At 39.3% G+C, this 17,270-nt stretch overlaps 1 protein-coding gene across 1 annotated transcript in view; it reads right to left on the bottom strand.

Annotated features, from left to right (window-relative positions):
* Window positions 1–17,270, bottom strand: part of LOC149160853 (uncharacterized) — a 322,505-nt gene that overhangs the window by 237,467 nt on the left and 67,768 nt on the right. Inside the window, exon 3 of the mRNA XM_089436805.1 lies at window positions 3,520–3,579. Within this exon, the coding sequence (XP_089292931.1) occupies window positions 3,520–3,579 (60 nt within the window). The remainder of the gene's footprint in view (window positions 1–3,519; window positions 3,580–17,270) is intronic.

The following is a 17,270-nucleotide window of genomic DNA, read 5'->3' on the forward strand; positions in this document are numbered from 1 at the left end:
AGCTTTCATCCATCAGTTAAAAAGCTTCTTCTAAGAGCTCATAAAAGTTGGCTTAAGCTCCTAGCGGACTTGTGCCAGCTGATCAAGTGACAGCCGCGGCAAGAGCTAGTACTTGTGCATACAGCACCGTCGCTTCCAAGTTTGTTACGAACTACCTGGTTGATAAAAGTAAAGAAGGGAGCCTTAGGAGTTGCAGCATTATTGCTGCAATACTGGGGCCCACCACAAATAGTTAGGATTATCCCCAAATCACTTTTACATAGACTCGATCTAGAACACTAGGACTCCCCTAAGATCCCAGTGACAAAATCCATTCCGGCTTTGGGGTAAGGCTGAAGGAAAACTCTGTCGACCATCCAAGAATGGATCGGTGAGACAAAAAACCTTCCGAAATATAGATCGTCACCAGAAAAGTAGGTTTACCTAGGTGATTACATACACGACACGGATCTGCTGAGATTATTTACATTATACACATGCAAACTGGGTTTACATTATAAGATGATCCTCAGGCTGATGATGATAGCTGGATGGCAGGAACACATCGATCAGGCGTTATCCCTTTTTCGAAAAAAGGGGGTGTACTGCTATGGGTCATTGACACGTAGTGGTCAACAGTACCATTAGATGACATTGAACTGCACTTGTAAAGCATTGATGGTGATGGGAGAAAAGATAGTGAGGCTCAAGCATTTTCAGATATACTTGATGCAGAAGATATGAATTTCTTAGTAGCTTCAGCCTTCATGCTACTATGGATATTAACTCATACATCATTTTTTGTTGTCTTGAGACATTTTGATTTTTCCATTTGGCACCTACACTAGTGACTATATTATTTTGCCATTTTGGTTCTTGGACTATAGTCTATAATTTATAAATTTATAATCCATGGTTTTCTAGACTCTTAATTTTGGAATTAAATTTAAAATTTAATGACTTGTCCATGTTTATAGTTTTATTAAAATTTAGTATTTACTTTTATGCTTTCGCTGCTATTTAAATTTTAAAATGATTCATCATGCATCATAGAATGATTATGTAGACAGTAGTAGATTGTAGGTTGTAACAGACTAATAGTACTTCTTAAGTTTTTGACAATGGGTAATGATGATGAGATCTTTTTTGTGATGCACAATGACCATTAAATAGTATTAGTATTAGTCTTTAGACTTTAGTAAATTTGAATTTCAAAATTAGTAATAGTTCGAATTTTTCTATTTTAATTTATCATTTTGATTCATGTTTATGTTGTATTTCTAAATTTTATTTTAATTTTTTAATAAATATAAAAATTAGTTGCCACACTTGCCATCCCCAACCCGTTGTCCCCTGAAAATTTGGGGGTACACTCTAGCCATCCCGGAAACTCGTCCCCCTGTCCCCCCAACCAGTGCAACATAGGAAAGAGCCATTTTCTAACTGAATAAAATCATTTTATAAATGAAGTCATTTTTTCACAAGGGTTTCACTTTATAGCTTTTCCTAGGCTAGGTGCAGAGCACTAAGAAACACTTCCTTGGTACCATTTCTCAACACACGTCTCTCCCTTGGGGTTTCTTTGATGGCACATGCCAACGAGATAATACATGTGTTGGAATTGGTTTCTGCCTTTATCTCTCTGATAATCATTAGTTTCATTTCAAAACTAACCTGGGAAGCAGTTCGAATAACTTGGGAGAACTTCTGGCTTTATTTTACCTATTAAAATTTGTTTTGTACCGAGATGTGAACTCTTTGCAAGTTTTCAGTGACTCTACTGGTGATTAAATGGAGCAAAGGAGAAGCAGAGTTTCAGAATATCAGACTCTTACCTACTGCTGAACAACTTAAAGATATTGCTGGTCTCTTTCAGCAGATCAGTTTCACACATGCTTTCAGAGAACTGAACAAAATTGCTGATAAGCTATCTAAGAAAGGTTTAATTACTAAAGTCTAAAACCACTAACCCCTGATCTCAATGGCCAAGATTAAATCTTGCCATCTCAAGGTCAATGGTTGTGACTTAATCTCTCATTGAGATAACCTAAGTCACTTTTAGGAAAAGCCACTTTCTAAAATCACTTAAATCACTAAAATTTTATAAAGTCACTTTTATTAATTAAATAGAAAATGCCACTTTCTAACTTTATAAAATCACTTTATAAATAAAGTCATTTTTTCAAAAGGGGTTCACTTTATCACTTTTCCTAGGCTAGGCGCAGAGCACTAGGAAACACTTGGTACCATTTCTCAACAAACATTCTCCTTTGGGGTTTCTTTGATGGCACATGCCAGGGAGATAATACATGTGTTGGAATTGGCTTCTGCCTTCATCTCTCTGATAATCATTAGTTCATTTCAAAACTAACCTAGGAAGCAGTTCGAATAACTTGGAAGAACTTCTGGATTTATTAGGTTTTCAGTGACTCTTTACTGGTGCTTAAATGCATCAAAGGAGAAGCAGAGTTTCAGAATATCAGACTCTTACCTACTGCTGAACAACTTAAAGATAGTTCTAATCTCTTTCAGCAGATCAGTTTCACACATACTTTCAGAGAACTGAACAAAATTGCCGATAAGCTATCTAAGAAAGGTCTGGAATTAATCAAAAAACAATTGATAATTACCAAAGGCTATCAGGGACACATTGAAGAAATGAGGAGAGCTACTCTGGTGAACTTCTAAGATGACCTGTAGGTAATACAGGGCAGTATAGGGACTTTTGTGACCAATTGTTATGATATGTAACATGTAATGTATGGACTGTATGCCCTACAAATAGAATTTTTAAACTGCCTCTTACAGAATTCTGGATGTGCCTTTGCACCTTATGATTCTAATCTTTATTCTACTTGAATGAAAATTACATTTTTTCCCATGGGGAAAAAACAATATATATGTGTGTGTGTGTGTGAATGAGTTAAATATTTGAAATTGGCTAGTCCATTGGGTTGTGGTTTAGTGGCTAAGAGGAAGCGTTACCACCATAATGACCCGGGTTCAAACCCCAACAAGTATAGAACCTTATGTGTATGAATTGGCTGAGTTTGAGGATCTCACATTTATAATGGGCTTTATGAGTTGAGGTCCATTACTCCCCACGCATCAAAAAAGTGTTTACCCTTTCCAAAATAAATATGTAATTGGGACTGAATCTATATTGCTTCCATCCTCAATTCCTAAACAGGACAAATGTATTAATAAATTTGATATCTTAGACTTGTTCTAAATGTCTCATTTGAATCCAAATGATGGGAGAACTTCCCTCCTACTATCAAGAAACATTAGCTGCTAAAATATCTGTCTTTCCTAACAATACCTCATTACATTAAGTACTCTATTTGTTTGCCATAGAAAATGTGCTTCCATATCTATCAGCCACAGTTACAGAATTTAATTTCCACAAAAAAAGCCACGTACAGTACTCACAAACAACCTGCATTCTACAACCAATGAAAATATTTCTTGTCATCAACCACATTTTTAAGATTAAACAAATATAAGCTAGACTGTTTGATGTAACCAACTCATGCATACCTTTACTTCTCCACTGTCATCTGCAGCCGCAAGAAAAGATGACTTAAAGTTCATAGTAATCTGCACACAAAATCTCCACATACGTCAAATTAAACACAGCAGATTCAACGAGGTGATAGTCAGTTATATACCCAAGTCATTAAGCTTAGAATTCGATTTATATTTTAGATGTCAATTGTTGAAATTGCAAAGCACTAAATAGCATCAGTTTTATTTAGAGCTTTAAAGATTGTGGAGAAAAGCAGGCATCTAAAATAACTGCCTAATTACTAGAAGATACTAATCCTCACAGAATGATTACTGATCAAACAGGGACCCACAAGATTGGAATAAAACCCAAAAATATATTGTGTGGTTTTATAACATCCCCATCAACCTTCCACCCAATCCCATCAGCTTGTTATTACATTTCAAACATTGGTGCTATTGTTGGTCAATTTGACGTACCTCACCAGGAGAAGACAAAGATAGCAAAGAGGGAGTGATATACACAGAAACCTGATGAAAACAGTTAGGAACCACAGGCTGTAATGCACTAGTAATACCTTTATCAATGCATAATATTGACCATGGGGCCAGTATATAGGCCAATTGAAGAGATGCTGGTCCACATGCAATTAATGGAATTATCACACATAATTCCTGAGGTACAGTTAATATAGTGTGTCCAAGCACACACAAGTACCAATATCACACAATATGTCAATGAATACGTAGCTTTATACAAGGACAACCCCTGTATACATAAACATTTGAATATGTGCATACAAACATGATCGTGAGTCCTTATAGCTACAGGTTACTTCATATACAAGTCAACATTTCAAGGACATGCATCAACCCTCTTTATTTTAAAGTGTCCAGCTAAGTAATGCACTAGTAATGCTTTTACCAATTTATAATATTGACCATGGGGTCAGCATATTGGCAAACTGAAGAGATGTGGGTCCACATGCAATTAACGGAATTATCATACATAATTCCTGAAGTGCAGTTAATATAGTGGGTCCAAGACTCCAAGCACACACAAGTACCAATGTCACACATTATATGTCAATGAGTACGTAGCTTTATACAAGCACAACCTTTGTATATATAAACATTTGAATGTGTGTACAAACATGATCGTGAATCCTTATAGCTACAGGTTACTTCATATACAAGTACTATTGTCAACATTCCAAGGACATGCATCAACACGTGTAAAGTACAAGTTAGGATCCACCTCACTCTTGGTGAAGCCCATGCTTAGCAAGGACCCATCAATCCTCGAGTACCACACCCTCAATGTCTACTCAAGTACATACAAGGCTTTCCTAAGCCTACACACATGAGAATCCCTCCCATGAATCTCAAAGCCCTGAGGCTGCGCAATGTATGTCTTCTCCTCAAAAACTCAAGGAAAAATGCAAAAATACAAAGTGGACATCTTCTTATGGAGTCTTGTCCCCCAAGACCTTATAAGGACTCCTGTTTTGTACATACATTTTCATATTGCATGCCTCTGCCCAAAGAAACATGGACAGATCCTGGTCATGAATCATTGCCTTGGTAGCTCGAACTATGGCCTAATTTTTCCTTTCAACAAACCAGTTCTAATATGGGTTGTATGACACCATCAACTCCCTCTTGATCTTACACAACACGCTAAATTACTCAGAAAAAAATCATATTTATTATTAAAGATAGAAGATGATTACAAATTGAGGGAGGCCCCTATCTTTATTCCATCCTTGGGTGCCTATTGGTGAATGGGCATGATCTTTGCTCATGCCCTTTGCCTAATAACTACTTAACTAACTAATTTTTATATAACATTGCCTTCCTCCTAGAAAAATTCTTTGTCCTCAAAGCATACGTAACAATGGATGTTGTTGATGAAATGTTTCAGTGTCCCAAGAAGCTTCTTCTTCTGGTAAGTCCTTCCACTTGATCAAGTATTCCTTGATTACACGAGATTGAAGCTTCTTTTCTCTGGTGGATATGATACCTTCTAGTTCTAAAATGACCCTTCCTTCATCATCTAAGGATGGAAGCGTTGTTTGTGTTGATTGATGGTCACCCAATGCTCTTTTAAGGCAGGATACATGGAAGATGTTGGGAACACAGATTTTATCTGGAAGGCTTAAACTATATGCAACTTGGTTGATCTTTTTGTTACTCTGGTATGGTCCATAGAACTTCGGTTCCAATTTATTTTTTCCTTTTCGTTTCAAGGACAACTGCTTTGTTAAAATTGGCAACTAGGGCCAAACTCCATGTGGGTCATCTTATTTATGGCAGCTGATATTTTTCTTGGATTCCTCTCATCGAGAGGTGTAGGATTGATCTAAAGATCATTCGAGTCCGACAAGTATTCATGGAGATATGAATTTATTTGTGTTATGTGACAATTCCTCAAGGTCAGCGAGCAACCAAATAACCCCCACTTGTCCTCCACGTTTTAGTATAAATAGAGGTGCCTTGAAAGTCATTTGGGACTCACCTCTTGTGATATCTTCTCTCCACTGTTTTGGGTTTTAGTGGAAGGGAAAGTCCTCAAGAGGATACGTTGTCCTAAGAAGAGGTCTGCCATGCCCTAAACCGAAATTCTACAATGGACTTGGACGCAATTCAACAAGGGACTTGGATGCAGTTCAACAAGGGACTTGGACGTAGTTCAGCAAGGGACTAGAACGCAGTAAATCCAAGGGCTTGTATGTTGGTTGCAACAGCCCTAAAAGTTGAGATGCAGAAGCCCTACCTATAGCTAAGTAGAAGCCCTAACGATGTTCTAAATAAGGGATGCCCTAACTGTTGTTCAGATTGAAACGCAGTCATAAAGGATAGATCCAATCTTTGTCATGAAGAGATCCTATTGTTGTCACCCTAACGATGTCATGAAGGATCTATCCTACCTTAGCCGCAGTAAGGAAGTAAACACTAATGATGCCCTAAATCTAATACGTTGTCATGTGACGATGATCTAACACAGTCATGATGAAGAAGGCTTTAACGTAGTCAAGAAGGCATCTATGACACAGGTCTAAGAGGCCTTATGACATTGATCTATGACACCCTAAATCTGTTGTCAAAGTGCCCTAGCCGCAGGCTTGTATGAAGATTTATTAGCAGAAAAAGGAGACATATATACAGCCTTCTAACGTTGTCCATGTGCTCTAAAAGCAGGTCTAATAAGAGACCTTAAGACACTGTCAAAAGGAAGGCTATTCACTGTCTTAAGGATGTTATCTACAACAATTCTATATACAATCTCTCAGAGGAATGACTTCATACGAGGACAGTATATGGATCTGCGTTCTTGCAATGTATATCAGTGATATATGTATGTGTGTCTGCACTCTTTCAGGGTTTGATGAAAGTAAAGTTTCGAAGACATTCTCTTCAGCATTGCTATGTGCTAGGCCGCAGGCCATAGCAACATAGCTAGGACTACCTTGGTGCTGCTATCTTAGTTTGAAGATAGCATGATGATGAATATTGCAACATGATGTAAAGGTGTGCAACATGATGTGATGGATGCAGCAACATGGTGCAGTAAGGTGCATGGAGCAACATGTTTAGATGCAGCAGTTGGTTGCAGCATGGTGTTAGAGACAGCAATGAGTGGTGCAGCATAGTGAACAGTGATGGAATGGTGCAGCATAATGCACAATGATGGGTACAACAGTATGATGGTGCACAATGATGGGTACAACAGTATGATGGTGCAGCATAGTGCAAAATGATGGGTACAAAAGTATGACGGTGCAGCATAGTGCACAGTGATGGAATGGTGCAGCATAGTGCACAATGATGGGTACAGCAGTATGAATGGTGCAGCACAGTGATGCATAGTGCAGCATGATGATGAAGAGCAGCATGATGAGGTACAGCTCAATGATGGTGCAACATGGTGCAGCACAGTGATGATGGACATGGTATGATGGTGCAGCACAGTGATGATGGACAGTGATAGGTACAGCAAGGTGATGGAATCACCTATGTCCAAATCAGCTACCTCATGTGACATCTTCATAGAGAAGATCTCTGCTCTTATTTTGATAAGTCAAGATGCTAACTTCTGATGTATATGTATTATCTCTCTCTCTGCTGAACTATTGAAGAACATATAAAAAGAATTGATCAAGGGTTTCCCCACATTGGAGTTTGTCCCTGGTTGGCGCCACATCTTGTGTCCTCTTGTCTTGGCTTGTTTTCTGCGATTTATTTTTATGTTCTATCTGCGTTTTACTATCATGATTAATGTGATTGCTAATCTGGAATTGATATTGAGCTAATATGGAAAATTGAAGTAAATTTGCTCTCAGCATAGAACATACCTAAAATTAACATGGTATCGGAGCTGAGGTGAAGACAAAGCCCAAGCAAGAGTGAAAGAGCAATCACCGAAGACAGTTGGAAAGGACAAAAAGTCTCAATGTGTTCCTCATCCCTCTTCAAATTCACCAAGGGTGAAGTCGAAGCAAAGAATATTATCTGAGTGGCACAGTGGAAGCATCTCATGGCCTACCTAAAGATCACTTCAATGGGAAGTCCGGATCTAAGGGTGGAAGGAAAGGCAGATGCCTTGCTTGCAATAAGTTCGCCCATTATGCGAAGGAGTTTCTGAATGGTAGGAGCATATCACTTGATGATGATAACAATCATTCCAGGGACATCTTCAATGATCAGAGGAATGACAAGTAATGCAGGTCATCAAGGAAATGGATGACTCTTCAAAGAAAGCAAGGAACTCTAGGTATGAGGAGCTAAAGAAGTATTACCTTATATTGGCCCTCCACTACTTCTCCTCCAGGCTCTTTGGAATCTGGCTTATTGATAGTAGTGCTTCAAGGCACTTCATTAGATAGAAGGAAGCTCTCTCTAATTTGATATAGAAGGAAACAATCGTGGAGATTATACTTGGAGTCAATGCCACCTATCCCGGAAAGGTGTAGGTAATGCTACCCTTCAATAGAATAAGGGTAGCACAATTCATTAACAAGAAGTTCTTTATGTATTGATCTCAAGAAGAACATGGTGTCAATTTCGGCAATGGAAGTCAAAGGTTTCAAGGTGGCATTCATCGATGAAAAGGTATGTGTTTGAAAAATGAATTTTTCAAGATGCTTTTATTCTTGGATTCAGCGTTGGCAATTTGTATCAATTTGCAAGAAGTCCATTGGGGACCATGTCAGTTGACACATCTCTTTTATAGCACCGAAGGTCTGCTTATTATGGGGCCCTACCCAATGTGAGTCAGATGGTGACAGGGATGCCTGAAATCAAGAAGAGCATGGAGTTACATGTCCAAGATGTACCGAAGGAAAACTTACAAGGGGAATATTCCCCTCATGTAGTAAGACCTCAGATGTGGAACAACCTGAGGGGTTTGAGATTCATGATTGGGAATCTCAAGTATGCAAGTGGAAGAAAGCTCTCTATGTCTTAGAGCAAACACCCCGGGCTTGATATGAGAGGATTGATAGCTGTCTGATGAAGTTGAGATTCACTAGGAGTGAAACCGATCCAAACCATTGCTTGAAGGTTGTGGATGATAGACCTCTCATACTGGCACCTTATGAGGATGACCTCTTTCTGACAAGTGCAGACCCTCTCATTTGCAAAAGTAAGAGGGAGTTGGATTCTGGATTTGGAATGGTAAACTGCAAACCCGTGACTACCTCGATGGAGCTTAACTTTCAGAAGTTGTGTGGTAGTGATGCCGAACCTGATTTGGGAAATGCCTCTGAGTTTCATAAACTCATTCTAGCATTGATGTTTTTGGTGAACAATCGTCCGGATATATGTTTTGCAGTTAGCATGTTGAGCTCATATATGGTTGAGCCACACTAGATTGGTGCCAAGAATCTTCTGAGATATCTTCGGGGCACAATCTCTCATGGATTGAGATACACTACCGGAAATGTGAAGCTGCATGATTATTCGAATGCTGACTGGGCAGGCAGTGTGGAGGATCGCAAGAGCACTTGTGGGTGTTGGTTCTCTTTGGGTTCTGCTATGCAATCCTGGATGAGCAGGAAGCAGAAGTCGGTTGCTTTGAGCACCGCTGAGACTGAATACATAGCTACGAGTAAGATCTCATGTGAAGCTGCCTGGTTGTGGAAGCTCTTCAGTGAGCTATTTGGACACATGTTGGATACTATCGCGATCTTCTGTGACAACCAGAGGGGGATTCGATTGTTGAGGAAGCTCATATTCTATGATCGCTCCAAGCTTATAGACATCACGTACCACTTTATCTGGGATATGGTACCTCGATGAGAAAGAAGGCTCCATCGCATTGGGATTGATGTGCAGGTTGCTGACATTCTGTCGAAGCCCCTGGGAAAGGTCAAATTTGTGACTTTCCGAGAACAACTAGGAGTCGTGGAGAGACTCTCTCTTAAGGGTCCTTGTGATATGGACATTAAGCTCTGGGAACTCCGGGGCTTGGGGGTACATCTTGGAGCGATGAGCAACCATAGGGTGAGTGGTTCAGCCTTCCCCTAGGGGTCTGCTATGTAGGCACGCTGAGTGATTCATCCTTCTCCTGTTGAGACACATTCATAGGGTGAGTGGTTCAGCCTTCCCCTAGTGATTTGTTGTGTACAGGGTAAGTGGTTCAGCCTTCCCCTGGGATACCCCTGGCGACATGTAGGCAGGATGAGTGGTTCGTCCTTCTCCTGCTGAGACATCCTACCCATGCAATCTGGGACTCATGGGAAGTACCCCTCATCTAGCCAATGAGTAGGGAAATGAGGATAGAGACCATAGTAGTACCGATGGACGCATCGTGTTACTATCGTACTCCCTATGCTAGGATGATATTGATCTGGGATCAATTGGAACTGACTTCGGGTCAGTAAGAGTGATATAACTCACTCTCTTTTGGAACTGATTTCAGATCAGTAAGAGTGGTATGATACACTCTCTTTATTTGGAACTGATTTCAGATCAGTAAGAGTGGTATGAGACACTCTCTTTTATATGGGACTGACTTCGAGTCAGTAGAGGATGGTATGATACATTCTCAATCATTTCTTCTTCTTCATAGTTCAGCAGAGCAGTGCAGGGCATTGATGGCAGAGATAGTACAATCTGGCAGATGGATTAGCAGATGGAGTTCTCCCTAGTTGAGAGGGAGTGTTAAAATTGGCAACTAGGGCCAAACTCCATGTGGGTCATCTTATTTATGGCAGCTAATATTTTTCTTGGATTCCTCTCATCGAGAGGTGTAGGATTGATCCAAAGATCATCTGATTCCGACAAGTATTCATGGAGATATGAATTTATTTGTGTTATGTGACAATTCCTCAAGGTCGGCCAGCAACCAAATAACCCCCACTTGTCCTCCACATTTTAGTATAAATAGAGGTGCCTTGAAATTCATTTGGGACTCACCTCTTGTGATATCTTCTCTCCACTGTTTGGGTTTTAGTGGAAGGGAAAGTCCTCAAGAGGATACATTGTCCTAAGAAGAGGTCTATCGTGCCCTAAATCGAAATTCTACAAGGGACTTGGACGCAGTTCAACAAGGGACTTGGATGCAGTTCAGCAAGGGACTAGAACGCAGTAAATCCAAGGGCTTGTATGCTGGTTGCAACAGCCCTAAACGCTGAGATGCAGAAGCCCTACCTATAGCTAAGTAGAAGCCCTAACATTGTTCTAAATAAGGGATGCCCTAACTATTGTTCAGATTGAAACACAATCATAAAGGATAGATCCAATCGTTGTCATGAAGGGATCCTATTGCTGTCACCCTAACGCTGTCATGGAGGATCTATCCTACCTTAGCCGCAGTAAGGAAGTAAACACTAATGATGCCCTAAATCTAATACGTTGTCATGTGAGGATGATCTAACACGGTCATGATGAAGAAGGCTTTAACGTAGTGGAGAAGGCATCTATAACGCAGGTCTAAGAGACCTTATGACGCTGATCTATGAGACCCTAAATCTGTTGTCAATGTGCCCTAGCCGCAGGCTTGTATGAAGATTTATTAGCAGAAAAAGGAGACATATATACAACTTTCTAATGCTGTCCATGTGCTCTAAAAGAAGGTCTAATAAGAGACCTTAAGACGTTGTCAAAAGGAACGCTATTTGCTATCCTAAGGATGTTATCTACAGTAATCCTATATACAATCTCTCAGATGAATGACTTCAGACGAGGACAGTATATGGATCTGCCTTCATGCAATAATATCAGTGATATATGTGTGTGTGTGTGTGTGTGTGTGTGTGTGTGTGCACTCCTTCACGGTTTGATGAAAGTAAAGTTTCAAAGACATTCTCTTCAGCATTGCTATGTGCTAGGCCGCAAGCCATAGCACCATAGCTAGGACTACCTTGGTGCTACTATCTTAGTTTGAAGACAGCATGATGATGAATGCTGCAACATGATGTAAAGGGGTGCAGCATGATGTGATGGATGCAGCAGCATGGTGCAGTAAGGTGCATGGAGCAACATGTTTAGATGCAACAGTTGGATGCAGCATGGTGATAGAGACAGCGGTTAGTGGTGCAGCATAGTGAACAGTGATGGAATGGTGCAGCATAGTGAACAGTGATGGAATGGTGTAGCATAGTGCACAATGATGGGTACAGCAGTATGACGGTGCAACATAGTGCACAATGATGGGTACAGCAGTATGAATGGTGCAGCATAGTGCACAGTGACAGTGGTGCAACACAGTGATGCATAGTGCAGTATGATGCATAGTGCAGCATGATGAATAGTGCAACATGATGATGAAGAGCAGCATGTTGGGTACAGCATGATGAGGTACAACTCAGTGATGGTGTAGCACAGTGAAGATGGACATGGTATAAAGGTGCAGCATTGTGCAGCACAGTAATAGGTACAGCGAGGTGATGGAATCGCCTGTGTCCAAATCAGCTACCTCATGTGACATCTTCTTAGAGAAGATCTCTGCTCTTATTTTGATACATCAAGATGCTGACTTTTTATGTATATGTACTATCTCTCTCTATGTTGAACTATTGAAGAACATATAAGAAGAATTGATCAAGGGTTTCCCCACATTGGGGTTTGTCCCTGGCTGGCGCCAAATCTTGTGTCCTCTTGTCTTGGCTTGTTTTCTGCGATTTATGCTTATGTTCTATCTGCATTTTATTATCATGCTTAGTGTGATTGCTAATCTGGAATTGATATTGAGCTAATATGGAAAATTGAAGTAAATTTTCTCTCAGCATAGAACATACCTAAAATTAACAGCTTGTATGGCTGGAGCTTGACAAATACCCATTCTCCAACTTCAAAATCTCTTTTGGTTCTGTTTCGGTCAGCCTGTTGCTTCATATGGTTTCTTGCATTATTTAAATTTTCTTTTAGGGTTTGGATGATTTTTTGGGTTTCTTCTAATTGGTTTTTAACAGCTGGTAGATTTGTGTGGACAGTAGCTAAATCCTTCCATTTCGGAGGTTCGTACCCATACAAAGCTTGGAATGGAGTCATTTTTGCTGATGTATGATAAGTAGAATTATACCACCATTCAGCAAGATGCAACCACTGAGCCCACTTATTTTGTTTTTCTGTAGCGTAACAACGTAGGTAGGCTTCCAAACATTTATTGACAACCTCTGTTTGTCCATCTGTTTGAGGGTGGTAAGCGAAACTCATATTTAGGTAGGTTCCTATATGGTTGAACAACTATTTCCAAAAATTACCCTTAAATTTGGCGTCTCTATCACTCACAATGACTTTCGGAAAACCGTGTAATTTATAAATATTTTTGCAGAATATCTTAGCGATTTGTTTAGCTGAGTCTGATTTCTTCATTGCAATAAAGTGAGCATGGTGAGTATGTCGACTACTACGAAATCTTATCCTTGCCTTCAGATACAGGGAATCCCTCAATAAAGTCCATTGATATTTCTTCCCATTTCTGATTCGGAATGTTTAAGGGGTGAAGAAATCCAGGTGTCATAATATTTTCACTTTTATTTCTTTGACATGTGTCACACTCCGCCACATACTTCTGAATATCGCGACTTATCCCCTTCCAAAAGAATAATTGGCGTGCATCATAGTAAGTTTTAAAGAATCCTACATGTTCGGCTGACAGTGAATCATGTCTCCTTGAGTATCTTGGATTTAAACTTGGAGTTTGAATTCAGATAGATTCTTCCTTTGTACCATAGAATGTCATTCTTCCATTCAAATTTTAAGTTGTTTGGAAGGGTATTGATTATCGCAGTTATTTCTGGATCCTTAGCATACTCACTTCGAATCTCATTAAGCCATTCAGGAACAACAATTGAGACTACAAGTAGTGTTGGTTCTTCGTCTTTCCTAGACAAGGCATCTGCTCCTACATTGTCTTTTCCCCTTTTATGTAGTATCTCCATGTCAAAGCAACAATTTTTTCAATCCATTTTTGTTGTTCTTCGGAAAGTGTTTTTTGTTGAAGGAGGTGTTGGAGACTGTTATGGTCTGTTCGAATGGAGAACTTACTTCCCAAAAGATATTGTCTCCACTTAGCCAGTGCATGCATAATAGCGAGCATTTCCTTGTTGTATGTGGACTTAAGAAGTTCTCTTTTATTGAGCTTCCTAATTTCAAAAGCTATTGGATGCCCTTCTTGCATTAACACTACGCCTATACCAAATCTGGAAGCATCACACTCGATGATAAATGGTTTAGAGAAATATGGAGTTTCCAATACCGGGGCATTAGACATAACTTCTTTCAGTTCTTCAAAACACCTTCCTGCTTTCTCATTCCATTGAAATGAATTCTTCTTTAAAAGGTTTGTTAGAGGTGCAGTTATATGTGCATAGTTTTTAATAAATCTTCGGTAATATCCAGTCAATCCTAAGAACCATCTTAGCTTGGATATATTAACTGGTTTGGTCCATTCCTTTATAGCTTTGATTTTGTTAGGGTCCACTTTTACTCCTTCATGGGATATTGTGTCCGAGATATTCTACTTCTTCCTTCCCAAAGGTGCATTTGGATTTCTTGTCGTAGAACTGATGCTCTTTCAATATTGTAAGAACTTTATCCAGATGTTGTAGGTGCTCCTTCCAAGTTTTACTATAAATTAAAATATCATCAAAGAATACTAATACAAACTTCCTAAGATATGGACGGAATAACTCGTTCATAGTGGCTTGGAATGTTGTTGGTGCATTAGTTAACCCAAATGGCATTACTTTAGATTCATAGTGACCTTTGTGTGTTTGGAATGTCGTTTTTGATATGTCTTCTAACCTGATTCTTATTTGGTAATAGCCTGACCTTAAGTCCAATTTTGAGAAGTATTTTGCGCCATGTAGTACATCCAACATTTCATCGACAAAGGGAATTGGGAATTTGTTTTTAATCGTTATTTTGTTTAATCCTCTATAATCAATGCATAACCTGAATGATTTGTCCTTCTTCCTTACCAATACCACTGGAGCAGCATACGGACTCTTACTTTTCGAGATAATCCCACATTTTAAAAGGTCTTGGATTAATCTCTCAATTTCAGTCTTTTGTTGATGTGGATATCGATACGGCTTAATGTTGACGAGGTTTGATCCTTCTTTGACTTTTATTGTATGCTCGATTTCCTTGTTAGATGGCATTTTCATGAGCAGGTCTTAGAATACCTCTTCATGCTTTTGAATTAGCTCATGTACTTCTGGTGACTCTTCGTTGATCATTTTTGCAGATAACATTTCTAACTAGTGACATTGTACTACATAAGTTGGTGCCCCTTTCTGAATCATCTTCATCTGGGATGATGACACAATTTGATTCTCTGGTATGATGACACGATAGGGCACAATCCATCCATCACTTTCATTCATGAGTTAGTCATGTCCTCCTCTCATCATAAATTGATCCATCAGATTTTTCATCTGGCCTTTGCTTTATGACATTATGCCTTCATGCCATATTTTCTTAATGGATCTTACATCCTTCAATATGGTCCTCTTGGAAGTCATCCACAGATCTTCCCTTAGGCAGTCCAACATAAGCCCATTCAGATATTAGTTCAAAAATAAATGAACACTTAAATCAAATATTATCTTTGTGATGGTCTTTCATCATGACATCTTCCTGAAGGTATCAGCATCCTGCATACAGATTGACACATTTCCCAAAGATATTCATTATCAAGGGTCTCCATCTTTTTCCGACTTCCATCAGAGTCTCCATATCTTTCTGGGAGATATTCTAGTCAACTCTTCTTGGACTCCGAATGTTGAATGCCTTCGACCTTCGTTGGATATTATCATGATCTCTTCCTATCTTTTCACACACTTCATTCCCAGGAGCTTCCAATCAGAGTTCCTCTATTGTAGTCAGCTTCCTTATGATTCATATGAGAACATATTATGTTGATTTCATGTAGTGCGACTTATGCTTTTCTGCAAAATTTCAGAGGAGGAGACCCTTGCAAACTTTCAAAGGAGGAGATCCTTTCTTCTTTTGATCATATTTTCCACGAGGGAAATAGTGATCTATATTATTTGCAACCATATGACATGACTTTCATAACAACCTATGTAAGCATACATACCTCATCTTTCCTTTCGGTCATCCAGACTTCCTGTAGCAGCTTCATTTGAACGAAACAACTTTATCCTTTAGACCTGTTGTCCTGATATGTCATCATACCATCATCTCTTGAATCCCACAAGTTGGAATTCCTGATGAAACTCTTGCTTCCTTCCTCAATCGATGAATCCTTTAATAAGGATTCCATCATAGAAACTTGAGGATCTTCCATATCCTTCCTTACCCCGCATATGTTTCCTTCTTGACTATTGTATGATGATCCCAGTCAATGATGACCTCTACTTTAATGAGGTTCCCAAGAGCTTCCATAATAGAATTTTATTCCAGACATTCTTTCTACTTCTCATGTCACGAGTTCTTACTTCTAATGCTTCTATCACGATGCTATTTTCTAATCCGATGCATCCTATCTTATACACATTACTTCCTATCTATGATTTACAAGTGAAAAGTACCTCTAATGAAGAAGATCATCTCAGTCATAGTAGAGATATTTTACTTCTTCATTCTTACACTTCTTTGACTCGGGCTCTTTCACTTCTTCAGTAATGTGGGCTTCTTCCCTATTCCTCTTGTCCTTACTACGTTTAGGACAATCTCTTCTATAGTGCCCAAGTTCTTGACATCCATAGCATCTTACCTTATCCATGTTCCTCCTTTTCTTTTGAGGACCGAACTTTCCAAATTTCCCTTTCTTTCTTGCCATAGCAGCATATGCTTGATTCTGCTCATTTGGTCTGACATCAACCTTTGCCTTCAGTCTGGTTTCTTTGATCTTACAGAGTGACCATAGATCTTGAAATGGAGTAGTCTCTTTCTTTCCATATAAACTTGAAGTGAAGTTACCCCATTCTTCCGATAGTGCATTTAGTACCACTGTGGTCATCTCTCTATCAGACATGACTTCTCCCACCTCTTGTAGTTGATCTCGAATTTCTAATATCCTCATAAAGTATGAGGCTCTTCCATCTTCCTTGGATATCTTCAGTTTGTAGAGTCCTTACCCTAATGAGATTACTTCTCCTGCACTACTTATGGAAAACAACTCTACCAATTTGTCATATATAGCTTTTGCAGTCTCCAACTTAGATAAATATGGGATTAGAGAGTCTTTTATAGATTCGATAAGAATCATCTGGGCTCTCACTTCTCCCTTCATGAATCTAGCATGTGCTCGATTATCTTCCTTTGGAGGTTGGTTTATTGATCCCTGCATGTGATCCATGACCTCA

Source organism: Pinus tabuliformis, chromosome 5_2 (assembly GCF_031772625.1).
Source record: "Pinus tabuliformis cultivar Carrire ecotype Pingquan chromosome 5_2, CPIR1, whole genome shotgun sequence".
Lineage (NCBI taxonomy): Eukaryota > Viridiplantae > Streptophyta > Pinopsida > Pinales > Pinaceae > Pinus > Pinus tabuliformis.